This window comes from Podarcis melisellensis, assembly GCF_964234715.1.
Source record: "Podarcis melisellensis genome assembly, chromosome: 1".
In the NCBI taxonomy this organism is placed as follows: Eukaryota; Metazoa; Chordata; class Lepidosauria; order Squamata; family Lacertidae; genus Podarcis; species Podarcis melisellensis.
Window position 1 is genome coordinate 7,364,638 of NC_138528.1, and position 26,981 is coordinate 7,391,618.

At 45.1% G+C, this 26,981-nt stretch overlaps 1 protein-coding gene across 6 annotated transcripts in view; it reads left to right on the forward strand.

The window, feature by feature from the left end:
* KIAA0586 overlaps positions 1-26,759 on the forward strand; it is a 72,796-nt gene extending 46,037 nt beyond the window's left edge. For all 6 annotated transcript variants that reach the window (XM_081908972.1, XM_081908967.1, XM_081908970.1 and 3 more), the window contains exons 29-33: positions 834-968; positions 1,128-1,299; positions 4,623-4,747; positions 6,640-6,727; positions 26,515-26,759. In XM_081908972.1, the coding sequence (XP_081765098.1) occupies positions 834-968; positions 1,128-1,299; positions 4,623-4,747; positions 6,640-6,727; positions 26,515-26,654 (660 nt within the window). In that variant the 3' untranslated portion in view covers positions 26,655-26,759. The remainder of the gene's footprint in view (positions 1-833; positions 969-1,127; positions 1,300-4,622; positions 4,748-6,639; positions 6,728-26,514) is intronic.
* Positions 26,760-26,981: the final 222 nt, after the last annotated feature.

Sequence of the window (26,981 nt, forward strand, 5' to 3'; positions counted from 1 at the left end):
AAAACCTCACCTGTTATTATTATTATTATTACTATTATTATTATTATAACTGTTTTGTAAAAGCTTTTATAAAAGCTATTACAAAACAGTGAAAAAAATAATGGTTTGTTTGTTCCCCTCCCATCTTACTGAGTTGCTCCAGCCAATCTGGGCAGCTTCCAGCATATATAAAAACGTAGTAAAACATTAAACCTTAACAAGCTTCCCTATACAGGGCTGCATTCAGATGTTTCCTAAATGTTATATAGTTACTCATCTCCTTAACATCTGATGGGAGGGCGTTCCACAGGGTGGCACCACTACCGAGAAGGCTCTCTACCTGATTCCTTGTAGCTTCACTTCTCACAATGAGGGAACTGCCAGAATGCCCTCAGTGCTGGACCTCAGTGTCCGGGCTGAACAATGGGGGTGGAAACACTCCTTCAGGATATTTTGTACATCACCTTGGACCATATGTGGAACACTAATAATGATGATGATAATTGCAGCAGCACAGAGTGTGTTGATGCCCCTATGCACTAAACTACTGTGTCATTGAAAGAGTATCCCAAGGCTTCAGAAGAGTGACTGACCTCAGTAACGAATACTTTTACAGTCAAACCTTGGTTGTCAAACATAATCCATTCCAGAAGCCCATTTGGCTTCCAAAATGTTCAACAACCAAGGCACAGCTTCCGATTGGTTGCAAGAGCTTCCTGCACTCAAGTGGAAGTCGCATCGGACGTTTGGGTTCCCAAAAACATTCGAAAACCGCAGCATTTACTTACGGGTTTTCGGCATTTGGGAGCCGAGGTTTGACTGTGGTTTATGCATTTATATTGTTCATCTTTCAGGATTTTGATCCTCCAAGCGAAGGGCAAGTGTTACACAGACCTCACAGAGGATACCACAAGGACCCAGTCCTCTCCCTTTTATCAAGAGTAAACCAAGCACCACTTGCTTCCCAGGAAGACATCTGTCGGAGTGAGGTATGTTCTTTCTCAAAACAACAGATCACACCTGTGATGGCCCATGCTCCACTCTGTGTGGGGAGGAAATCTGCCTCATAGTAGTCTGGATGATTGCTAGAAGGATGGAATATTGCCCCCTCCCTTCTCTCACCTCTGTTTCTCTCCCCTTTACTCCAGAACACAAGTGACAGTGCTGGGGAACTGAGCAAGGGGCAGCGGCCAAAGTTGACAGAAGCTGCGGAAACCATCCTGATGGGACGTGGCGTCTACATGGACCAGCCTAGCAGCCGGGTTTCTAAAAAGCCACCTCAGCGCGCAACATCTCCGGGACTATATGACAGGGTTGCAGGTGCAAGTTTATTATTATTTTTTTTCTGAGGGTTTCCTAAATAGAGTACAGAATTTGCTTGAAAATGTCCCCTGCTACTGGTTAGCAGTGTAATGCATATCTTCTCTCAGTCCCTTCTTTTCCAAGCTAAATAAGCCCAACTCCTTCAACCACTCCTCATAAGGCTTGGTTTCCAGACCCTTGATCATCTTGGTTTCCCTCCTCAGCACATGTTCCAGCTTGTCAACATCTTTCTTAAATTGTTGTGCCGCAAACTGGGCACTGTATTCCAAGTGTGGCCTGACTAAGGCAGAATAGAGTGGTGCTATTACTTCCCTTGATCTGGACACTATACAGTGGTACCTCGGGTTACATACGCTTCAGGTTACAGACTCTGCTAACCCAGAAATAGTGCTTCAGGTTAAGAACTTTGCTTCAGGATGAGAACAGAAATCGTGCTCCGGCAGCGGGAGGCCCCATTAGCTAAGGTGGTGCTTCAGGTTAAGAACAGTTTCAGGTTAAGTACGGACCTCCGGAACGAATTAAGTACTTAACCTGAGGTACCGCTGTACTTCTGTTAATGCAGCCTAGAACAGCGCTAGCATTTTTTGCTGCTGCATCAAACTGTTGACTCATGTTCAGCTTGTGGTCCACCAAGACCCCCAGATCCTTTTCACATGTACTGCTAGTAAACCAGGTGTCCCCCATCTTATACAGTGATACCTTGGGTTACATAGGCTTCAGGCTACAGATGCTTCAGGTTACAGACTCCGCTAACCCAGAAATAGTGCTTCAGGTTAAGAGCTTTGCTTCAGGATGAGAACAGAAATCGTGCTCTGGCGGCACAGCAGCAGCAGGAGGCCCCATTAGCTAAAGTGGTGCTTCAGGTTAAGAACAGTTTCAGGTTAAGAACGGACCTCCGGAACGAATTAAGTACTTAACCTGAGGTACCACTGTATTTATGCATCTGATTCTTCCTAAGTGCAGAACCTTACATTTGTCCCTATTGAAATGCATTTTGTTAGTTTGTGCCCAGTTCTTCAATCTGTTTTGAATCTCGATTCTTTCTTCTGTGGCATTAGCTTGACATCCAAGTTTGGTGTCATCTGCAAATTTGATGAGCATCCCCTTAATTCCTTTGTCCATATCATTTATAAAGACGTTGAACAACAAGGGGCCCAGGACAGAACCCTGTGGCACCCCACTTTTCACGTTTTTCCAGGATAGCTGATTGTCTGGCTATATATAAAGCACCTTCCTATGTTGATCTCTTTGTTAACCACTTCCAGAAAACAACCTGGTAGGAAAACCTCTAACTTCTCCATGAGTAGCGCTTTTATTTTGCAAAAGCGGGGAAAAACACAGCTCAGAATAGCGCATTCAACACAGAAGAGTCTTTTCCAGGAAAAACTAAAATTCTTGGTAATTATTTTTTGAATGGCTGCCACTTTTGAGGCTAATTCCTTTTTAAAAAATTATATGTATAAGGTGCAGCATGAGACTATGCATCAATCCATCAACAGTTATGGTTAAGTGCTGTTTTTTATTTCAGTCTTGTTCCTGTCTTATAATTTAGAAGTTTAACAATCAAATAGCCCATTACATCACCTTCTTATAAAATATTACATATTTCCAGGGTCTGACCTTGTGTATGTATTGAAGAAATACATATTATAATAATCTTTCTGCTTAAAAGTGGGGGTTTGGTTTGGAAATTGTGGGGGGGGGGATAATCATGTGGCAACTGATACAGTACAGCATTCCAGGGATCATGGCCTATAGCATGTCTTCAGTCTTGTGAGCTGCCTTTGCTTTGTATGTCATAAATTCAGTGAGTGGTTCCAAGAGTTTATGAGCTGGTCATGTCTGCTTGAGCTGCCAAGTGATAATTGTGGCGCTATCAACATTTCCAGTATAAATCAGTGTTTTCTGTAGCTAATGGCTTAGCTATAAAAAATTCAGCTCTGAGTTGAAGTGCAGTCGGCTCAGTGCTGTTGATGTTGCAACAGGTTATACTGTTCCTTTCAGAGAGTCTGCAAATGTGTTGTGGATCTTGCAGCAAATTACTCTGTTTTTAATTAGAGTGTGTTGGGTTATTTTGCTCGTTCACATAATAAAATGACTTTCTCTCTGTGCAGCAAACCTTTATAATGTACCTATCTGCTTGGAAAGCTCATAAAGGCATGTGCTTGGATTCTTGGGAGCTCTGAAGTTGTGCTTTAATGTCTGCTCTGCTTAAAAATAATTATTCCACAAAGTCAGTCTGGGCCAGTGCTGATGCATCAGGGCTAGTCTCTTAACCATGTGATTGAATGCTGCATTCCCCTGTCTCCGACACAAATTCCCCCTAAGCTGTGATTCAGCAATATATCAGCACCAGCATCAACCAGAGTTTTGAGCTAGATGGATTCCTTACTTAACCAGGACTCTTAAGCTAACTGGATTAAAGCCACTAGTTCAAAATCTTTAGTCAAGCAGGGGACCTGGTTGGTACCAGCGTTAACCACAGTTATAGCAAACGTAACACTCCCATCTCCAGTTAAAAGATTGGCCTCATTTTGTCTGTGCCAACCCTCTTCAAAAACATTCACTGTGGTTTTCTTTTTTTTCCAATGTGCAAAAATTTCAAAAGGGTGATATTAAAGAGATTTATGGCTAAAACCTTTTTGTGGTGCCAATGAGAACAAGCTGAGGATTTCTCAGTTTCAAAGCTTTCTCAGGCTCTTGGCAAAGTCCACGCTGCAGTTGTTCCAGAAAAAAAATCACCAGTACGCACGCAGAGAAGTACAAAGAGCCCCCTACTTTTTGACATGGGAGTTGTGCTCAGAGTATGATGAGTAGGCAAGAGAATTGCTTTTTGTCTTTTGAGGGTAGCCTACAAATGAGTCTAAATAGCACCTTCGCAGCCAAGAAAATCCCAGGTGCATGGCAGGATGTCTGTCCCTCTCTCTTTGATTCATTAGGGTTGTTTTTGGAGCAAGTATACTGTAAGTATACACAAAACAAAAAAATCCCTTCCAGTAGCACCTTAAAGACCAACTAAGTTAGTTCTTGGTATGAGCTTTCATGTGCATGCACACTTCTTCAGATACCTGGTATCTGAAATACCTGGTATCAGGTACCTTGGTATCTGAAGAAGTGTGCATGCACACGAAAGCTCATACCAAGAACTAACTTAGTTGGTCTTTAAGGTGCTACTGGAAGGAATTTTTTTGTTTTGACTATGGCAGACCAACACGGCTACCTATCTGTAACTGTAAGTATACACAGTAAGTATACTGTGCATTATTTTGTTTTTAATTTTAGCTTTGCTATGTGCTTTAAATCTGGTTTAAATCTCTCAGGAGAAGTTATTGGAGGCGCTGCTGCTACTTGTGGACCAATGACCATGGCTGAGCTGGATCGACCAGTTTCTCCAACAGCGCAGGGAGATAGCAATCTGGCACCGCGCTTGGATGGCACATCCCAGGTAATGCATCTTTAGTAGACCAGGACAGTAAACCTGCAACTTGCACGCATCTCAATGGCATGGGCAAAAAAAGTTAAAAGGGGCAGAAAGGTTGCGGAGTTCGAGGAAAAAATTGAGGCAATCCCACCCACCCTTGAACCTTGTATAGTTTTGACTATACATTACTTTGTCTTTATGCGCAATCCCCGGAACATAACACCCATGTAAGTTGCAGGCTTACTGTACCTAAATAAGTTGTGGGTTTGTGTGTGCATTTTTGCAAACAAAAGACCTAGACTGTTTGGATTGTGTTAATGTCACCCAACGTAAGGTGGGGCTACCTTTAGTTGTTCTTTATTAGTTTTCCTATTTACCGTATTTTTCGCTCTATAGGACCATAGGAGGGGGGGAACAGAAAAAAAATTCTTGTTCTCCCCCTCAAAAACAAGGTGTCTTCAAGAGCAGGAGCTTGTGGGGCTGGCGGTGGGGGGAAGCGCTGTTTTCCCCCACCGCCAACCTCAAAGATCCCTGAAGCCTTTGGAGCGCAGCTGCACTCCAAAGGCTTGAGGCTTCGGGGACATCCCTTCAAGCCTCCGCAGGGCGGCGGGGTGCCTTCACCCCACCGCCCTGCAGAGGCTTTGCGCAGCCACCCCGAAGCTAGAACAGCGAGACGGAGGGCTGCGCAGCTGGCCAAGGGAGCCGGCGTACAGCTTCCGGGTCATGTGGCCAGCATGACTAAGCTGCTTCTGGCAAACCAGAGCAGCGCATGGAAACGGCATTTACCTTCCCGCCTGAGTGGTACCTATTTATCTACTTGCACTTGGACGTGCTTTCGACTTCTAGGTTACCAGGAGCAGGGACTGAGCAACGGGAGCTCACCCCGTCGCGGGGATTCAAACCACCGACCTTCTGATCAGCAAATCCTAGTCTCTGTGGTTTAACCCACAGAGCCACCTGCGTCCCTCCCACTTTTCCTTAGGATGTCCCTATTTTCATTGGAGAAATGTTGGAGGATATGCCGTTCTCCTGAGCCATCTGAAGGCAATCCTGTATAGGGAAGGTTTTTTTTTAATGTTTAATGCGTAATTATGTTTTTATATATGTTGGAAGCTGCCCAGAGTGGCTGGGGCAACCCAGTAAGATGTGCAGGGTTGTAAATAGTAAAATTATCGTTATAGAATGGGACGTCCCTGTTTTCATCGGAGAAATGTTGGAGGGTATGGAACGGTGCCTGCCTTCTTGTTGAATTAAGTCCACAGCATCAGTGCCTTCCTCTGTGCCAGCTATCACATTTGACAACCACGGACAATCACATTTAATCAGCTCAATTTTACTTCTTGGTTGTAGTCTTAGTTCAAAAGTTGGACATGCATTACAATCCACACTTTTCTAAGAAAAGATAAATGCATAGTTAATGCACCTTTTTTCCCTTAAATGAGCTTTAAAGGGGGGGGGCAGCTGTAGCTCAGTGGTAGAGCATCTGCAATCCGAAGGTCCCTGGTTCAGTTTCCAGCGGCATCTACAAGAAGGGCTGAGAAAGATTCCCTTGCTGAAACCCTGGAAGGTTGCTGCCGGTCCATGTAGACAATACTGAACTAGTAATAATAATAATTATTTATTATTTGTACCCTGCCCGTCTGGCTGGGTTTCCCCAGCCATTCTGGGCAGCTTCCAACAAAGATGAAAAATACATTAAAATGTCACACATTAAAAACTTCCCTGAACAGGGCTGCCTTCAGATGTCTTCTAAATGTTAGGTAGTTGTTTATCTCTTTGACACCTGATGGGAGCTAGAGGGAACAGACTTTGTATAAGGCAGCTTCTTTTGTTCCTATTAAGCCTTTTTTTGTTTGTTCTTAACATTCCAACATCTAGTTGATGGTCTAACATGACATTTAATAACTGACATACAGAAAGAGCGCCAGGAGCCACAGCAGGCAGCACCCATGAAATCTAGAATCATCTGTGTGAAACCGAAATCCGAAGTCGCACAAGAGCCAGGTAAATTATTTCTTTTATGTTGTCTTAGACCTGATGTGCTGGTCCACATTTTTTATGGTAGCAGAGAGTTACTTTAAACCAGGCACCCCCAAACCTAACCCTCCAGATGTTTTGGGACTACAATTCCCATCATCCCTGACCACTGGTCCTGTTAGCTAGGGATGATGGGAGTTGTAGTCCCAAAACATCTGGAGGGCCAAGTAGAAGGATGCCTGCTTTAAACCAACTGGCGCGATATCCTTCTGTTCATTTCTGCCCTTCCCATTGCACTGCAGTGCCACTCGGCAGCATGGCATTGCATATATGGCGAAGTGCAGGTGGTCAAGGTAGCAAATGGGCAAAAGGATGAAGGTAATTGGGGGGGGGGCAGCAGCAAGTGCCCGGTTCACCCTCTCTGAGCAGGGCGGCCAGGCTGGCTAAGCAACAGGGCCAAAAGAATTATTATTATTATTATTATTATTATTATTATTATTATTATTATTATTATTATTATTACCCCACCCATCTGGCTGGGCTTCCCCAGCCACTCTGGGCGGCTTCCAACAAAATATTAAAATACAGTCATCCATCAAACATTAAAAGCTTCCCTGAACAGGGCTGCCTTTAGATGTCTTCTAAAAGTCTGGTAGTTATTTTTCTCTTTGACATCTGGTGGGAGGACGTTCCACAGGGCGGGTGCCACTACCGAGAAGGCCCTCTGCCTGGTTTCCTGTAACTTGGCTTCTCGCAGGGAGTGAACCGCCAGAAGGCCCTTGGCGTTGGACCTCAGTGTCCGGGCAGAACGCTGGGGGTGGAGATGCTCTTTCAGATATACTGGACTGAGGCCGTTTAAGGATTTAAAGGTCAGCACCCACACTTTGAATTGTGCTCAGAAATGTACTGGGAGCCAATGTGGGTCTTTCAGGACTGGTGTTATATGCTCTTGGCGGCCACTCCCAGTCACCAGTCTAGCTGCCGCGTTCTGGATTAGTTGTAGTTTCCGGGTCACCTTCAAAGGTAGACTGCCGAGACAGTCTGCGGGCAGATAGGGTCTCAGCCTGCGTACCAGATGGAGCTGGTAAACAGCTGCCCTGGACACAGAATTGACCTGCGCCTCCATGGACAGCTGTGAGTCCAAAATGATTCCCAGGCTGTGTACCTGGTCCTTCAGGGGCACAGTTACCCCATTCAGGACCAGGGAGTCCTCCACACCAGCCCGTCCCCTGTCCCCCCAAAACAGCACTTCTGTTGTCAGGATTCAACCTCAATGAAGAATCTTCAATGAAGTAAAATAATAGCAATTTGTTCGGATCTGGAATTAATAAGCTATGATTCTATCTTATAATAATACTGTACCATCTTTCATATCTATTTGTATGTTGAAATTTAGTTGAGCTTGGCAGCTTATTGGAAATAGCATGTTATAGAAGCTGAGGCTGAATTTCAGAAATGTGCTTTGCTAAAAGCGTATTGCAGGTTTCAAGGTAAACTTTTATATACTTCCTCGGGAACCTTAGCATAGATGTGAGAAGCGGCCTCGTGTAGTGGTATTTGAACTAGAGAAAAAGGATATAAATACTATGATTCTGTGAAATACTTTTATTTGTTTTATAAAAAAACAAGTTGAAATCTATTGTTGTTGTTTTTCATAAAATTTATATACTGCTTAATTGTTTAAAAACAAAGCAGTGTTATCAATTTAAAGTAACGGTCTAAAACCTAAAGAAAAAAAATCAACAATAAGATAAAGACCAGCTTAAAACATATGTCAATGATCTGTAAGTCTGAATAGGTTTATAGGTTCTTGGCATGGGGTCTTGTTCGGGGGGCATTGTTGCTGTTCTTGATATTGGTTTTATTTTAGATCTTGTGATTTCTGTGGAAATGGTTCAGTTTATTTGTGCATTTTTAAATATTTCATTTATTGATTATGACTACTTTTGTTATGTTGTAGTTGTGGGTTTTTACCACTTTTTTAAAGTAACCTTGAGCATGGTTTGGAAAGGCAGCATATAAATAAAATTATCTATGTATGTAAACAAAAGATGTTTTCAGCAGGAGCCGAAAAGAGTAAAGTAAGCCATCCTAATGTCAATAAATCTATGGGTTTGTAAATATACGATATTTTTTAGGAGTGTGTACTTACATATGTTGTGAATGTGGCTAACATGTATCTGCATGTGCATTACAGAACATGTTACTGCTGCATCATGTATGAATGAGTCAGTCTGTTAAATATGAGCTCTTGACCACAAGGTGGCAGCTTCTGTTCTTTTTTTAAAGGAAGAATGGCAGGGTGGGTTTCACATAGAACAGGGGTGGCCAACTCCCAAGAGACTGCGATCTACGTACAGAATTAAAAACTGGCAGTGATCTACCCCCGTTCTGGGAAGAAAAGCCCCAATTTTGGGGGTTCATGTCAAAGTAGTTGCGCTTTTTTAAGGGAGGAGGAAAGCCCCGATTTTACAGGGTTCAGGTCACAGTTGTTGAGCTTTTTTCAGGGATGTACCATTTTTAGGGGTGTACAGGGCAAAGTTTGTTGTTTGTTTTCTTGTTGCTTAAAGATGAGATCTAATAGAGCGTAATCCATTTAATATATATGATACTAGTCTTCCTCTTCCCAACTAGCTGAACAGTCAGCTGCTTAATATGACTTACTATGCAATCACCTGTGATCCCAGTCCTAAGTGTTGGTAGTCCCCAAAACTGGAGGGTAAGGACTAGACACAAGTACCAGTATTTTCTGACCCATAGACCAGAGGGTGAGTTTGAGTCATCATTGTCTTTTCCACGCAGTGCTCAGGATTTGTGTTCCTTATGCAGTGGGATGTGCACTCTTCTGGGTCACAGAAGGGGATTCGACTTATAAACACTTCCGCATCACATCTATCTATCTATCTATCTATCTATCTATCTATCTATCTAACTATCATCTATCTATCTATCTATCATCTATCTATCTATCATCTATCTATATCTATCTATCTATCATCTATCTATCTATCTATCTATCTATCTATCTATCTATCTATCTATCATCTATCTATCTATCTATCTAGTTGTGCAGAAATCTTACTTGCTGAAAACTTTGTGGTCATGGAGCCAATTAAGTATTGGAACCAGTCCAGTTCCTACCAAGCAAGAAATGCATAATAGTGAATACATGGCATTGAAAATGAGTAATCTGGATCTTTTGTGTGTGTGTGTGTGCGATACGCAGGAGAAAGCAAAATGCTTATCAACCCTTACGCAACCAATCTAGCAAGTGCTGCAGCTTCCACGGTGAAATGGGTGGTCTGGAGAGCAATTGTGAAAGCTTCCAGGGGGGTTCGTGTTCTGTGCTCAACACATCTTCCTTCCTTAGATTTGGAAGCTATTATGTGTCACAGAATTCATTTCCTCGGTTAATAGATTCATTACTTGGCTTTGCAAGATAGTTTGCTGTCGTCTCTTCATTAGCCAGAAATGATTCTAATGAATTACAGTACTTACTGTGGTATAGCAAATCCCTACCAGATGCTTCGGCTGGAAGAGATGATGTTGGAGCCAACTGTGGAGCTCAAATCAGGACAAGAAAATGATAAGGCCATGGGGATTGTTTGGTTTGGCTTGGTTTCTGGGGTCTTTTTGCTGGTGTTCCAGAAGTGGCTTTAGGAAGTGGCATTATAGAGCTGGCCAGAATCAGAACCTGGGACAGCTTTCAGGGACAGACTTCCATCTGAAAGGTCTGAACAATCCTGGGTTCATAGTTTAGTAATTACTCCTCCCCCTTTGAGATATCACTGGAGGGGTTCACACCAGACTACTTCTAGTAGATTTCAGAGCCATAAGACCTTCTGAGCCTAGAAAGTTGATGAGGTTTTAGGGCCAGGTCACAACAGAGTAGAGTTGGTTACAGTACAGTGGTAGCTGGGGTTACATATGCTTCAGATTACAGACTCCACTAACCCAGAAATAGTACCTTGGGTTAAGAACTTTGCTTCAGGATGAGAACAGAAATTGTGCTCCGGCAGCCCGGCGGCAGCGGGAGGCCCCATTAGCTAAAGTGGTGCTTCAGGTTAAGAACAGTTTCAGGTTAAGAATGGACCTCCGGAACGAATTAAGTACTTAACCCGAGGTACCACTGTACTAAGTTGCTGGTCTGCTGTTCAGAAAAATGAGTAGCTAACAAAGCACATTTTGCTACCTGGGTTATAAGGTTTGGTAAGTTTATAATGCCTGGTCTTCCGGTTCTGGTTTGTTGCTTGCTTGAGTAAAAACCTTTAGGAATTTGAGTCAAAGCATGGGGCTGAAACAATTATGACAGTAGGTCTTACTGCAGGATTTCGTATCTCTATGTCTTCTGTAAAGGCCAGGAATGCTACTGTAACCTTGAGTCTGGATTACTGTAATGCACCCTATGTGGGGGTGCCCTTGGGGCTGGCTTGGAAGCTCCTGCTGGAGCAGAATGGAGCAGCCAGACTGCTGGTGGTGACACGTGGCCAACAATATACGACCCCCTTGTTAGAACATCTGCACGGGCTGCCCATTTGCTGCCAACCAGGATGAAGGTCCTTGCCAATTTACAAAGCTCTGAACAACTTAGGTCCAGCAATACCTTGGCGACTGTCTAAACTCTGGTCCCATCTCAGTCACTGAGATCATCTGCAGGAGTGTTGGTGGTGACAACATCCCCCAGTTGACAAGGAGCAGCTGACCTCAGCACGAAGGAGAACGAAATAGTGTCATCGGCCCAGCCTTGTAGGACCCTCTACGAATAGAGATTCAGCAGGCACCTTCTGTTTGAACCTCCTAAAGGCTTGCTGAAAAGTTTTGTATTCCACCAGGCTTTACATGGACAATTTAAAGCACGCTTTTCAGTAATAATGAATTGCTGATCTCTGGTTTTAAATTGCTATGCTGCATTGGTACATAAAAATAATACTGTAAACCACTCTGGTATTTTTTTGTGATATCGCAGTATATCGATATTTTTTTCTAAAGAAGTAACATAAAGTAAATGACAGGTAATATGGAGCCTGGTGAGGCCTATAAAGGGGGAAAGTGGGAAAGAGAAGGAGAGGGGCTACCAGCTGCTGCGATAGAAATCAACATTAATATTGTTTTCTTCTTGGTGCTCCTTGGACTCCTATGCTACTGGTGAAACTTCATCCTGTAGGGCCTTTGCTTTGTCATCTGTGCCAAATACGCTTTTAAAAACAATTGTTATTCTCTCCTCCTTTCCCCTCCGAAAGGCTTCTTGCCAGAAACAAATCTTTCTCACAGCCCCTCGCAGGACCCGGACACTTACTCTAGGATATAGCTGGAACAGCTCTGAGCGCCCTGCATTGTGCACTTCATGAAACTAGTAATTGCCACGGCCTTCATTGAGAAAAGCGAAACGGCGAGATGGGCAAGGATCCCGCTGGCACCCGCCTTGAGTGGCCCTGAATAAAAGCAGATGAGGGTGATGCTGAGCTGGCAAGGCTGACCTGCTTTCACCCCATCAGGCATACGTCCCTTTACATAAACAGGGAACCGAAAAGCAGAATGAATGGACATGTAAAGGAAGGGGCACGCTGGGATGCTAATGACTGTATTAGCCCAGGAGCTGCTTAGTTACCCTTCCCTACGCTTCCTGCAAATTAGGGCCGCAGCAGCATGGTGCCTGTCACTTCCGAGTTGCACCAAGCAGAAAATAGAAAGCTGTCCTTAACTGCCCCCTGGCCTATACGATGCAGAACGCTGGGGGCTAAATTAGAGGCTGAAAAAGTTGAGCAGGTTATAGCTGGTGCTGCGTGCGTCTGTATGCACGGAATTTCAGTTGTTTCGTTTCTAGGAGTAATTGTTGAGACGGGGATTCGTGATAAAAACTATGTCGAGGCAGAGGGACATGGCTGGGGGGAGGAGAGGCTGTTGGCCTTTGCCGCAAAACAATCCACCCTAAAGGGTCGGTGATGAATGTGGCTGAGGAGGTGGTGGAGGCTTGGGGGCCAGGTTTGAGGTTCCCCACCTTAGCACTACCTCCATTGGACTCAGTCCCAGGGTTACAGAGGGAGGAAAACGTCACGGGGAGTCATGGCTACCACTCTGGGTGCACAACCCAAGCAGGTTCAAAGCTAATGGCAATGATAGCTTAGGGGATCCCACTGATTTCAATGAGAACTGGGTGCAGTGAACTTCCTCCGACCCCTGAACTTACTGTAACTTATCTCCTGGTTCTCATGTCTAGGATTGCAGCAGAGGGTTGTTCCGGTACTATATATTTAATTCCAACAATGTTGGCTAGTTGCTTGTGTGACACTCCAGCGTTGCCAGGCTGCGCGCATGTGTTGTTCTGTACATAAGCTGACATCAAATAGGTTTACATTAGTTCAATGAAACACAGCACTTAACTCAGAAAAGCCGTTTAAGATTTTAAGTAAAAGCCAGGCCTATTTGGGTAGCTCCCTAATTGCCAGTGTTTCAGGGTGCTGTGTGTTCCCCTGCTCCCTCTCCCTCTCTTAAGAGCATAATTGTAGTTCTTCAAGTGATTGCTGTGCATAGTTGGCAGGCCTTAATGAAGGTTTCTTTTAGCAGATTGCAGTTATGAATTATTATTTTTATGAAAAAATTATAAATAGGGAATATTTAATACCATTCCCCGTTGCTTGAGCACAGTGATATGCTACTTAGAAAACATGCTTCTTATTCCCACTGTTGTGTCCCACACATGTACGTGGCTGCCTGGCTTTTGAATTTATTTGTTTTTCACATTTATATACCACCTTTATCTCGCAAGGATCTCAAGGTGGTTGATGTGGCTCTCCTCCTCCTCCCCATTTCATCCTCACAACAACCCTGTGAGGGTGGTTAGACCTAAGAGATGATGGCTGTCTTCAAGGTCACCTAGCGAGCTTCATGGCTGAGTGGGGATTCGAACCCTGCTGTCCCAGGTCCTAGTCCAAGGCTCTTAACCACTAAACCACCACTGGCTTTCTGGTTCAGGTGTTGACTCTCTAGTTCTCTGCTTGTCATAAGAGCAAAAGCTTCTGAGCTCCTCCTCCCGGCTGCGCAGGAGGAGAAAAGGGAACAGAGAAGCGCACAGTGTTGGGCTTTCTGCGGCTCGTGCATGTTGCACTAAGCCAGGTGCAGGGTGCTGCTCAAATGTTGCTGGATTCCCATAATCCCTGGCGGTTAGCCATGCTTGCTGGGATTGAGGAGAATTATATCAGCCACATCCGGAGGACCAAAGGTTCCCCACCCTTGCACTAGACCACAGTTTACTGTGACATGCTAATCCTGTGATGATAATTTGAAAAGGTAAGAACCAGAGAGATGGGACAGGCAAATATGGGACGTTCAAAAAAAGTATACTGCCCTTCATCCATAGAACTCAGGGCGGTTCACAGCATGAAAACACAAGATAAAAACACAAAATACATAATAATAACAAGAGCAAAAATAAAGCAATAACCCCTCTCCCACAAATGCATTTTAAAGGGTACAGGATGTTAATCAGTCAAATGGAAGGGACCATTAAAGGTGTTCTGAGTGCCTGCAACGTTTGCATTGTGTATCTGGCATAAGGAGTGAACCCTGATGTCTGTGATATCTTGTGCATGGTTCTCAGTTGGATGGTCAGTAATGATGAAGAAGACTCCCTGAAATCTTCCCTTGCCTCCGTACTGCCGATCAGTAGACACAAGGGTGTCTGCTGTAGTTAGCACTCTCAGCTGATGCAGGGGCCCCAGTGAGGTCCAGCAGACCTGACTATGTGCTGTGTGCGCACCTTCTAAAAATATGTCCCAGAATCCTCTGGACCACACTGGGTTTTCATGGCACACACCTGCAGGAGTTCCTCAGTAGGCAAGTTGGTGTGAACAGCATTTCTTGAAAGAGGGAATACCGTACTTCCAGCACAACAAAGCCCACTTAGATAAAAATGGGTTCACCAATGTTGTCGCTATGTGGATAACTCATTTTTTTACTGTCAAAGCAGTGATGGCCACACCTTCTGGGAGGTGTTTGAGGAAAAGAAGGTCCGCCTTATTTAGAAATTTCCAAGAGGAAATTCCAAGTAAAATAAATATATGCTTTACAGTTTTCTTAAGGTGCCTTAAGGCAGAAACAGAATGAGCAACACACACACACTCGAAGCACTTTGGAGGAAAGGGGGATTGGGGGGCTAATCTGGACTGAAATTAATGAATGTAAGAATTAGAAATAAAAACTCCTCAGCCGAAACAAAAGAGGAGCAATTTCCCCTCTTAACCAGAGCCACACAACCGTTTCTTGTTTGCTTCCACTCTGGTTGACTGTTGTTGTGTTCTGCTAACTCTCTTGGGCAGTAGCTTGACTTTTGTTGAATGAACCGATTGTTTTCCTTTTGTGTTGCCCGTCAAACGAGCCCCCATCTGGTTTGCATCAGACTGTTTTCACAGCCAACAACTGCTGCCTTTTCTATATCCTGACACTTAAGGGCCCCCACGCTATCAAAGCATTGCTGTGAGAGCCTGTCTGGCTGGACCCATGCAGCTGTGCCCTGGCAGCTTGAAGCTATTAGCCAAATAATGGCAACTTAGAACTTGAACCGGCTCTTATTCCCATTGGTGGTGTGTGTGTGTACACTGAACAGAATACCATACTGCTGAACCCCACAATTCAGCAGTGGGAGCCCCCAGTTCCATCTCTTCTTTCTAAAACTTTCTAGGGTTGTGTTTTTGCTTTTTAATTTGCAAGCATCTGAGAGAACTGCAATTTCCAAAACACACACAAACACATTAACCAGAGGCACCTCCTTTAATGTTGCTTAGAACTGCTTCCAGTGGCATTGTTCAAGATAATAGTTGGCGTGCAACAATACAAGGAGGATTTGCTTGTTCGAACTGTGATTTATCTTTTAGGATTGCCAATGGACACAAGGTTGCTTTTTTATTCAGGAAACTTCAAGGGCTGTTTGCAGACCCTGACTTTATGCTGCTTCATGCATTTTCTGCATGAGGATTTTTACTTCTTCTAACATGCAGCACAGTTGGGACCCCTGGCAGCCGCTGCTTCCAGATTGTAAAAGGGCTGTCTGGTCCTCAAGGTTCATAGGCCTTCTCTGAATGGCTGGGCCGTGCCTATTAAAGCCCTGGAACTCACAGCTGGCCTTAGTGTGGCTTTCTGATCCCTGGTCTGTGATATGACAATCCTCTTTCCCCCCCGGGGCATCATCTACATGTGGAAAAGTAGGTATCGCCACTGGCAATTATGCAGATATTATTACGAAGTCGATGTGCTTTCTAGTGAACAGTGGTTACTTACCACTACTCCTACTGTACTTTTTAACATAGAGGAGATGACCCTTATGTACCCGTATTTTTCGCTCTATAAGACGCACCAGACCAAAAGACGCACCTAGTTTTTGGAGGAGGAAAACAAGAAAAAAAATATTCTGAATCTCAGAAGCCAGAACAGCAAGAGGGATCGCTGCGCAGTGAAAGCAGCAATCCCTCTTGCTGTTCTGGCTTCTGGGATAGCTGTGCAGCCTGCATTCGCTCCATAAGACGCAGACACATTTCCCCTTGCTTTTTAGGAGGGAAAAAGTGAGTCTTATAGAGCAAAAAATACGGTATATGTGTGCGCACGTGTGTATTATAATTGCATGTGTGTGTGCTCACTGTAGAGACAGATTGAGAAGGCGAAGGCTCTGACATTGCTCTTGAGTGTGTGTGTGTGTGTGTGTGTGTGCACATGGCGATGCGATTTCTGTCTCTCTCACACACATTTTCTTGCACAGCTTTGAGGAATGCTGGAAGAGCAGCGTGAGGCCACAGCGCTACAGTTGCCAGCACGCCATCTGATGTGAAAATTGGGGGGGGGGGGGTTTCCTCAACGCTGCATTAATTTTGTTTGCTCCTGGCACCCGTTGCGTGTAGGATTCTTATCGCTGTCACTTTCAGAAACAGATCTGATTGTCTAAAATAGCTTCTCTCTTGCGGGCTTCCTCCGCTCCAGTATAACACAAAGCTTGCAAGTAAATCCGTCTGCTGATACTCGCAAGCAGGACAGCCAAGCAGCCCCAGTTGTTTCCCTCCTGAATGTGGTTTTTCCCAGCCATCGTGCACATCCTTTTAAGCTTATCCTCACATGTCTAGAAACACTTTAATTTTTTTAAAAAAAATCAGCTGGAACCAAACTAGAATGTTAAAAGGCTTGTGTTGTAAGTCGTCTTGAGTTTCTGTAAGAAAAAGCGACAAATAAGTTTAGTAAATAACAATAATTACTCAGGTTATTGTTATGTTGTGTACCTCTGCTATCTGGTGCGCTTGGCCCCAGCGGGACCCTTGAAATTCACGTGTTTACTGCCTTGATGCTAGGATGCTTTTCTAGCTACGGACATATTTTTCTAGTAGCTCAAATGGTAATAAAGACACCTGATCTGTTGGCCTTGCCAGAGCTCTGGAGAGAGGAAACAGAATTGTGCTGGGCCATCAACATGCTTTACGGTTTATGAGACAACTGGACCTAAAAGCCTCTGTGGAGCAGCAGGAATGTGCACTGCTGTTCTTCGGCTTCTACTAGGGAATGTGTTTGCAAATGGGAAGCACAGCACTCACTCCCTCGGCCTGACTGTCCAGAGCCATTGCCTACATTGTGTATTTGGGGTTTACATTCAGCTGTCCTCTCCTTGGGCATCTACATTGGCTGACGGTCTGTTTCTCAGTGCAATTAATGTCATGGACTGGTTGGACACAGAGGAATAATGGGAGGAACCAGCTGGCAAACCACCAAGGAAAGAAGGCTCAGAACCCAGGGATTGGTGATGGGACAACAAGTGGTCAGAGAGAGAAGATTGGGAGGGAGGGGAGGTGACGGAATCTGAAGAGGTAACAGGGCTTAGTGAGCGGGGGCAGTCTGGCAGGGAGAAGTCCAGAAGCAGGAGAGGAGGGAGGCCAAGAGGCAGAAATGGCTGGTGAAGAGTCATGGGTGTCTCCCCCTCCTATTGTGACAATCTCCCTCCCCCCTGTCTCCCTGAATCAGAAGAGGCATGAAGAGGGCGGAGGAGAGGTTAGTGTCAAGCAGGCGCAGTCTCAGATTGCTTGGGGGAAAAACCCTTGAAAAGAAAACCTTTTAAAAGAAAACACTTCTAAATGACTTAGGACATTTCAGCAAATGTGGAATGTGCTTCCCAGGAAGGTTCACCTGCCATAGCCTTTGATATCTTTCCAATACTGGGTCAAATCCCATCAAATGCAGGACTGCAAGAGTACCAGCTAGCTGGTTTTTGTTCTGTTTTCCTTTCTTGTTTTCTAATGTGTGTTTTCCTGTACCCTCCGTAGTATTGCATTATTTTATTTTGTGTTTAACTTGCTGGTTCGGTGTTAATATTTTGTAAGCCACCCTCAGAGGCCCTGGCTTTAGGGTGGTAGATACATTTATAAAACAGATAGAACAAAACAGTAATTCGAGGGATGCTCTTAATCTGCGTATTAGCTCAGTGCAGATATTAGGGTGTGTGAGCGAGAAGGAAGCAGACTTAATGCTTAACTTGCCTGCACTTCTTCCAGTCCCAGAAGTTTCTGTTAAAAATCTGGGCCACTTTCCTAGTCAGCCTGGGTTGGGCTGCAGATGAAAGAGATGAGATTAAAGCGAAAACACTTTTCCTTGTTTGCATAGTTTTGACCCAAGCCCAAGCAATAAGTGATAGCAACAGTGCTATCTCCTTTCACTAAAATAAAAACAGTTTATCCCAGTGTAATCATCTGCTTATGTTTTGGTTTCTTCCCCTCTTCATAGCCTTCCCTTATATAGCATTTTTGTATAAAACGTTAAGTTGAATATAAGCTACAAATATTTGTAACAAAAGATTAAAGCTTCATATCTAAAGCCAGGGGAGGGGTGTGAGAAGTGCAGAATAAACAATAACTGAAAATGGATTTTCCCGGAACTTGGGGGGGGGGTGTCAGTGTTTCTCCCCCCCCCAAACAACAACAAGAAAAACTGGATGGGGAAACAATGCAAACACATCACTATTGTTATTTTAAAAAGCAATCAGAAAGGAATAATCTTTGGAAAGGGTCCTGAAAGAAGACATTGAAGTCATTTTTGTTGTCTCCATTAACTTGTGCTTAGCAGTCAAACGACGTTGGCAGCGGCTTCCAGATTGTACAGTTAGCTCCCCACTAATGCAGGGGTTACGTTCCGAGGCAATGCCCACATCAGTGAAAAGCCTTCAACCCCCCCCCCCCCCAACCTCTGGAAAGCCTTGGAAAAAAGCAGCAGCATTTACCAGCTGCCAAACTCCACCACAATCGCTCCCTCCAAACCACCTTGCTCAAACACCAACTCTCCGCAGAGCCACAGCGGTCTGTGCAAGGGCTCCTGGGATTGCACTTGCAAAGGCTTGTGGGATTGCTAGGTGCTGTTTTCGTGCCTGGGCTCTTGGAGCGTTGTTTTTGACATTTTTAAAGTACTTCCAGGATCGGCATGATGCACATCAGTTGGTTATGGCCTGTATTTGAAAGGGACTCTGAGACCCATGGTAGCTCTCAAGACTTCCTCAGTGAACCTGGCACCAGAAGGCAAATTTGTCCACCACTGCTGATCTTCTGTGTAATGGTTCTAGGGGTTGTTCATGCGTAAATCGTCGCCACACCTGGCTGGGCTACCTGGGTGAACCCTTTCTGTCTGGACAGCCACTCACCCATGGCTGTCTCAATTGCTGGCAGAATCCGTCAGTGGGCGTTTCTTGAACTTCTTCCAGCAAAGAAGTTCTTTGACGCCAAGTCTCCTCCTACTCTCCCTGCGTGGAAGTCTTCTGCGCAGGGAGGGTGTGGGCAGCGGAGGACCCGTGCTCTCCCCGCTGGTCTCCGGTGAGGAGTCCTGGAGCCCCCTTGCCGATTCCCCCTTCTGCCCCCCCTTCTCCACTGGTGCTACACTGATTTCCTTCCCCAGCAGATGGGCTGCCTCTCTCCCTACTGGGACCCTCTCCGGCATCCCTCTGGAGCCTTCCCTCCACCTCTGGCTCCAATGGCAGTTCCCTGACATTCTGCTTTGGAGCTTTCTCACGGGTCACGGAGTGAGACTGAAACCCAACAAGTCTGTCCAGAACAAATGTCCCATGGTTATCAAGCAGAGATCCTTCAGCCAGCTTGTCAATATGGAAAGGCATGCCAAAGGCAGAAATCTCGAAACAGGTTAATTTTGACTGATTTGATTTGTTATATTTCTGTGCCGCTTTTAATTCAAATGAATCCCAAAGAGGCTTACAAAAAATCTTGAACAATAAGTTACAGCACAAATCATATAGGGGCAATGAACAAATCACCAGTAAAACAATCCAAAAAACACCATCAACAAAACAACTAAAAAATAAGCTGAAGGGAACTGTTACAACAAAAGCCATATTATATGGTTAACAGATCAGTGTTTTATCATCTGTAAAACAGTAGCAACAACATTAACAAAATAGCAACCAAAAAATAAACCCAACCCAACCGGGTTCATGCACACACTGTCTGTCTCTGTCCCATGACTCATAATCTTTCACTCTATTCAGTTCATTAAGAGACACATATCCACGATGCCAGTGGCAGGAATGCCATTCGGAAGGCTCCTTGGGCTGGAGATGGGGCAGCGCAGGTGAGCCCAACCACCCCATGATGATGGTCAAAGTCTCTATCCCTTCCCTGTTCTTCTGGAAACAGCTCCCTTATGATTTTAATGGCTCCGTGGGTTCACTCTAGGTTTTAAAAACTCTGGATTCTGCAAAGCTCTAGGTTCTGGGTTTCCAAAAAAAAATTGGGGTAGGGGAAATGACAGCAGCCAGCTTTTTGCTTCTTCTGTGTACTGTAAGAATCAGGTCTATATTCCTACCCTCTGCCTCCTGCTCCTTTGGAACTATTCAATCTGTACAAAGGCCCATCCCTCTCAGCCCATTTCTGTTTGTAGGAAATCTCCTCCTGCTCCGCTGCAGCACAGTGTGGCATGATCCGTGAAGGAGAATGGGAAACCTTTTGCATATTGACGGCTCCCTCTCTCCAGCACTGTCCCAGATGCTTGCGAGTAATTTTGGAAGTGCTGGCACTCAGCCCAGTAGACTGCCTCTCCACAGACTGCTGCAAAAGCAGCTGAGGTGCGGACCTTTTCACACCATTAAACTCTTCACATTATCATGAACGTGTCTCGGTCCTGCATGTAAATTCTGCCGTGGTTTTAGAGAACCATCTTGTACCCACTCTGGGAGAACTGGAGTCACTGGTCCAGTGACCTTCAAGGGAGAGTGCAGTGTTGGACACAGGGATAATTTCCATTAAGCGTTAGATATGAAGGGCTGGATGAAACCTGAAGGTCACCCAGTTTCTCCATTTTACGTTAGCCCAGGCCATAGTCATCAAGCAAAAATGAGTAATGAAAAGGTATCTCCTGCGGCAAATATGGTTTGGTCTGGCAGGAATACGTGAGTTAATTTCAAGAAGCTGTGTGCTGCATTGGTTAGAGTGTTCAACTATGTCGGGGGGGGGGGACTTTTGTCATTCCAAGGGTCAAATTCCCAAACGGGCAGCCTTCTGAGGGCCACACGCCACACCCAGCCTGGACCTTAACCTCTGTTGCTTGGCCCCTCCCCTTTATTTGTCTCGTTAACATCTTTGGCTGCTCCAGTTCAACCACCACCCAGAGATTTTTTCTCCCTTGCTGCCCCTTACGATTCAAACTGCCTTAAGGTAAAAAGGTAAAGGTAAAGGGCCCTTGGACGGTTAAGTCCAGTCAAAGGCAACTATGGGATGTGGTCTCATCTCGCTTTCAGGCCGAGGGAGCCAGCATTTGTCCACAGACAGCTTTCCAGGTCATGTGGCCAGCAGGACTAAACTGCTTCTGAAACAACGGGACACCGTGACTGCTTATTTACCTTCCTGCTGCAGCGGTACCTATTTATCTACTTGCACTGGCATGCTTTCAGACTGCTAGTTTGGCAGGAGCTGGGACAGAGCAACGGGAGCTCACCGCATCACGGGGATTCAAACTGCTGACCTTCCGATTGGCAAGCCCAAGAGGCTCGGTGGTTTAGACCACAGCGCCACCTTGCTCAACACTTGCAAGGTGCCCCTTCTCTTACTTCAAGCTCCTCCTCAAAAAATACTGTTTGCTTTGGCACAGGCCCCTCATTCAAATGCCCTGCAGTAAGCAAGCCATGGGACAATCAAATGTTCTTCTCCACCTCCCTGTTGCCTTCCCAGTGCCTCTTCTGAGACTGTAAGCTGCTCAGGTCAGGGAGCCATCCTCTTCTGTTTAGCAAAGCCGTGTGCACTGATGCCACGTTGCTAATAATGCTGGTTGAATTTTGTTTTGTTTTTTTAATCTTAAGAAAATGTAAAATAGAAGTGCCAATTGCTCCAGCAGGTTTACTAACTTCCTTGGGGAGCTGTTCCTTTCCCCATGCCCAGGGTATTATTATTTTTGCCAAGCTGCCTTTCCTGGTTCTGCAGTTGTGGGCACACGGGCATGTGGGGCTGGCTGCCTTGCGACTTGGCATCTCAACTTCCATGGAGATTCCTAGAGAGCCTGAACGTCCCTTGAGTGCCTCTCTTGACGAACCTTCTCATTTCGGCTGCGCTTTGGCACTGTGACTACAGGGGAAAGTTGTTGTTATAAAGATTAACGATGGCCTTGGGGGATCATTCATTCGCTGACTGCAAATATGATGGCAGTTTCTCTTAGAGAAGTCAGAAGTAGGCAGTTTGAACCTTGGAGTTGCCTATATTCCCCGTGCATTTGCTGTGTGTGTGTGTGTGTGTGTTGAACCAGGGTGCTTGAAGCAATTACAGGATCATGCAGCAGTAATTTAAACTGGAAGCCAAGCTGCCTCTCATGAATACAAACTACTATTGCAAATGTGGAATTACCAGTCATGGCGTTGGTTCAGATCTATATTTCTTGAACCCCACACGTTTCTAACCCGTGTGCTGATTCTCCATCCCTCAGAGGAAGCACTCCCATTTTCTTCCTACTTTACCTTGCTTATTCTGCCCAGAAAACTACTATAGCAGCCTTCAGAATAATAATAATAATAATCATTTGTTATTTATACCCCGTCCATCTGGCTGAGTTTCCCCAGCCACTCTGGGCGGCTCCCAATCAAGTGTTAAAAACAATACAGCATTAAATACTAAAAACTTCCCTAAACAGGGAAGAAACGGGGAAGAAACCTGGAAGATAAGGCTTTCCGTGACTAATAACCCCGATGGAGGAGGAGCTGGTCACAGCAAGAGAGGGAGACCCCCCTTGGCTTCTTCAGCCACCTGCCTCATCTCTGCCTCGTGGCCCCCTCCTCTCCAGCCTCCAGTCTCTTGACTTCTCTCTGCCACAGTCTCTTCCTACTCACTAAACCCTGTTACCTCTTTTCAGCTTCCAACACCTCCTCCCAGGCTTCTCCCTCCTCTCCCTCTGCCCACTCAGTGTCATCCCACCAGCAATGAGCTCTGAGCCTTCTTCCCCTGGGGGTTCCCCGCCATTCCTCTGCATTCGACCAATCTGTGACAGGAGACCCTTTCAAATTCCACTTTTCTGTCTGCCACGAAGACATTCCTGTCTACTCACCACAGAAGATTCTGGGGCAAATTTGCTTCATGCTAGCCAGGCCTGTTGAGCCGCTCTCTCTGTTGATCTGTGTGAGCTGAGAGCATAAGATTCTGCATTTCCTGATATAATGGCAATGTGGCATGGGCTCTTTTGTTTCAGTCCCCTTCCACTGCTGTCACACAATGAAAGGACATTGAGCTGCAATGCACTATGGCCCTGAGGTCTCTCTTCTTATAAACTTCAGAAGAAACCCAAGGTTCTCCAGAATATAATCCAAAAAACGCTCGTGTGAAACATGGTGAAATTAATAAGTTTAATACATGGGTAGGCAAACTAAGGCCCGGGGGCCGGATCCGGCCCAATCGCCTTCTCAATCCGGCCCGCGGACGGTCCAGGAATCAGCGTGTTTTAACATGAGTGGAATGTGTGCTTTTATTTTAAGATGCATCTCTGGGTTATTTGTGGGGCATAGGAATTCGTCCTCCCCAATATAGTCTGCCCCCCCACAAGGTCTGAGGGACAGTGGACCGGCCCCCTGCTGAAAAAGTTTGCTGGCCCCTGGTTTAATACATGGTGGTTTGTAGCATTTTAAGACTGTTGTTAGATCCCTTTCATTCTATGTTGTTTTCACTTGCAGCCAAGTGAGCATTTTCAGCAGTCTCCAGTCTTTATCTTTTGTGAACAGCCATTAGATCCACAGCTTTTAGGTCCGCTGGGAAAATGCTGTTAGGCATACATGTAGCGCATTAGTGCTTCTGGAAGCATCGCTTTCGAAAACAGTTTTCGCAAGTCAGGCAGCTGCTTGTGCATCACGAGGCCCGGGGATTTTCCTTTCCTTTGCAACAGCAGCCGGCAGTCCTCATTCAACCTTAAAATAAAAGGAACAGCACAGCTCGAAAGAAGCAGGACACCAAACCACTTCTCTGCAAAGAAAGGCTCTAAAGGGTTGGAGACCCTCTCATTCTGGAAAGACGCAACTGAGAAAAGAGGAAGCAGGCCAGTTCGAAAGGAGCTTCGCAGCAAGATCTCTAAATACTCTCCTTGTGAATTGCTGTCTTCCTTGAGATCTGTGACTTTCCACATGGTTGGTCCAAGAAGAGCCCATTGACTTTTCTTTTTAATAAAGTTTGAGTGTCTATCCCTTTTCTCCTGGGAGTTGCGTCGCCTGCCAGGGTGTGCACCCCAGCATCCTTCAGAGGAAGTGTAAGAAGCTTTTAATTGAGTCCGGCCTTTCATGGCATGTGACTCTCGTTTGCTATATTTATAGGATGTTATATCATTGCCATGGAGAGACAGGCACGCTCTGCCTCCAGGCCTCTGCTGTTTTCCAAGAGACCGCAGAAGCCCATATTCTTATCCATGGCTGTGCTGAGCACCTGAAATATCAGGCTTCTTAGCATCTTGAGCAAGAGCAGCTTCGATAGTTGACCTCACTGCCTTCCTTGAGAGGCCTTACCAAAGTGCAAAGGCACGGTTTGCTTCGCTGTCCGTCATGCTAAATAAACTCGGACTCCCTGTGCTAGATCAGAAACTTGGGCTGGCCTGGTGGCGAAGAGACCCTGGGATCAGGAAGAGCCAAGTGGCCTCTTGCTGGTCACTTTAAAACAGGTCAGCAACCTTTTTCAGCCGTGGGCTGGTCTGCTGTCCCTCAGACCATGTGGTGGGCTGGACTATATTTTGGGGAAAAAAATATGAAGAAATTCCTGTGCCCCACAAATAACCCAGAGATGCATTTTAAATAAAAGCACACATTCTACTCATGTAAAAACAAGCTGATTCCTGGACCTTCCGCAGGCTGGATTTAGAAAGCGATTGGGCCGCATCCAGCCCCCGGGCCTTAGGTTGCCTACCCCTGCTTTAGAAACTCATACCCGTTGCTTGTCTGCGGCTTCAATGCCAGGGCTGATTTGCTAATTAGTAGTCTCCGAAGCGCAATACAGGACAGACTATATGAATCTGAGCTGCCGTTGCATACCATAGTAGATAATTAAGCAGGGGAAGAGTTGGTAAATATTATCCCTCTAGGGTTGAGGGGGAAATGTTAGTTGCTATGCGTGTCAGTGAAAGAAGCAAGATTATTAATGTAGCATGCCTCAGTAGTAATGCAAACTGCGCTGGAGACTTGGGTTTCATACTTCTAATGACTCAGGGCCCCGGCGCTCTCAACTGATACTTCCTTTTGGTTTGTTGCACCTTGGGTGGGCAAGATGTGCAGCCATATAACAATAGCTGCCTGCTGTGGATTTCAGTTTCAGGTGAGGTTAGTTGAGCTTGTGGCTGAGGGGGCTGCCTTATGAAAGTCAGATGTGGTGGACATTCAAGGAGGCTGTGCACATCGATCCAGTAGAATGGGGAGAGTCTATGCTTTGAGCAAATTAGCAGTCGGGAAAGAAGTCCAAAGACTATATATGATTCTCTAAAATGTTTACTAAATTCATATCCTGTCCTTCCTCCCAAAGGGGCCCAGGGCAGCAAACACATTCATGATTTTAAAATGTACAATAAAAAAAATGCTTAGAAGCTCTTTATGACATCTTAAAAATGCACAATGAAATTTTTAAAACAATTTTTAAAACAGATGTAACCGGATTGTAACCAGACATCATCACTGTACTCTTTTCACATCAACAGGCAAGAGAGTTCCAGAGCACATTGGTGTCAATTGATGGTTGCCACACTGATGTGCAGAGAACAGGAATCATATCATAGAAACATAAGAAGCTGCCATTTCCTGGGCCATCTCACACATGTGTGCCCAAGACTCACATGTGCGTTCTCTGTCTCTTCTATGTTCATGGAAATCGCAAGTTCTCTGAGTACATCAGACTAGGCAAACAATGGTTTTCACTTACCCTCCCAAACAAACTTGCAAACCACAATTTGAAGTGGCCCCACTAGAGAGATGGGCAGAGTTAAGGGGATCGAGTGGTCTTTAGCGATACAGTCCGGTTTGAATAACTTAACATTTCTTCTCCTATTTTTGGATTTGGAAAGAAACTAGCCCCTCTCCTGTTTAGTGTTTGTCCGGGTTACTAGCAGTGTGGGTGGCTAACAGATGTCAGAGAACACACCCAGGAAAATCTGAGTCAACAATGCAGCTGCCTGCATAAAATCTTCTGGCGATGTCTTCCCATGTGCCGATGCTGGATGATCCAAACAGCATGCGCAGGGCCTCATGGCGTTTTTACATACGAAGATGATGAAATCAGACAGCAGCTTTAGCACATCTTGCATTTGTTCGCTTGGCTCAGCTTGGAAACGACTAAATCTTCTCTCTGTTTCAGGGGGAGAAACGGCACCTGATTTAAGTTTCCTGCCTGTACCAGCAAAGATGTCTACGATTGTACCATCTGCCAGTATAGACGACCAAAGCTTCAGTTCTGTCCACGGCAGTGCAGATTCGTCAGGGGCAGATACGTTTTGAAGTGTGCATGTGTATTTGTGACACAGGCGCATGAGCTGGGAAACGGGAGCGTTGACAGCTGTTTGTGTGGAAACAATATATGATGCAGAAATGGCATCAACCACATGTTTTGACATCGAATTAATTGGCTTGCCTTTCATCACTAGAAACTTTATACGTGTGTGTTTCTTACATGTGAAATATGTACACTATTTTTTTAACAAATTAAATATTTTATTTTTAAAAAATGAATTTCAGCCTTGCTGGGTATCTTACAAGCCCTGTGTTTTCTTTCCTTTCCTTTTTTTGACTTGTTGTTGCATGTTTATAATAATAATAATTTTAATA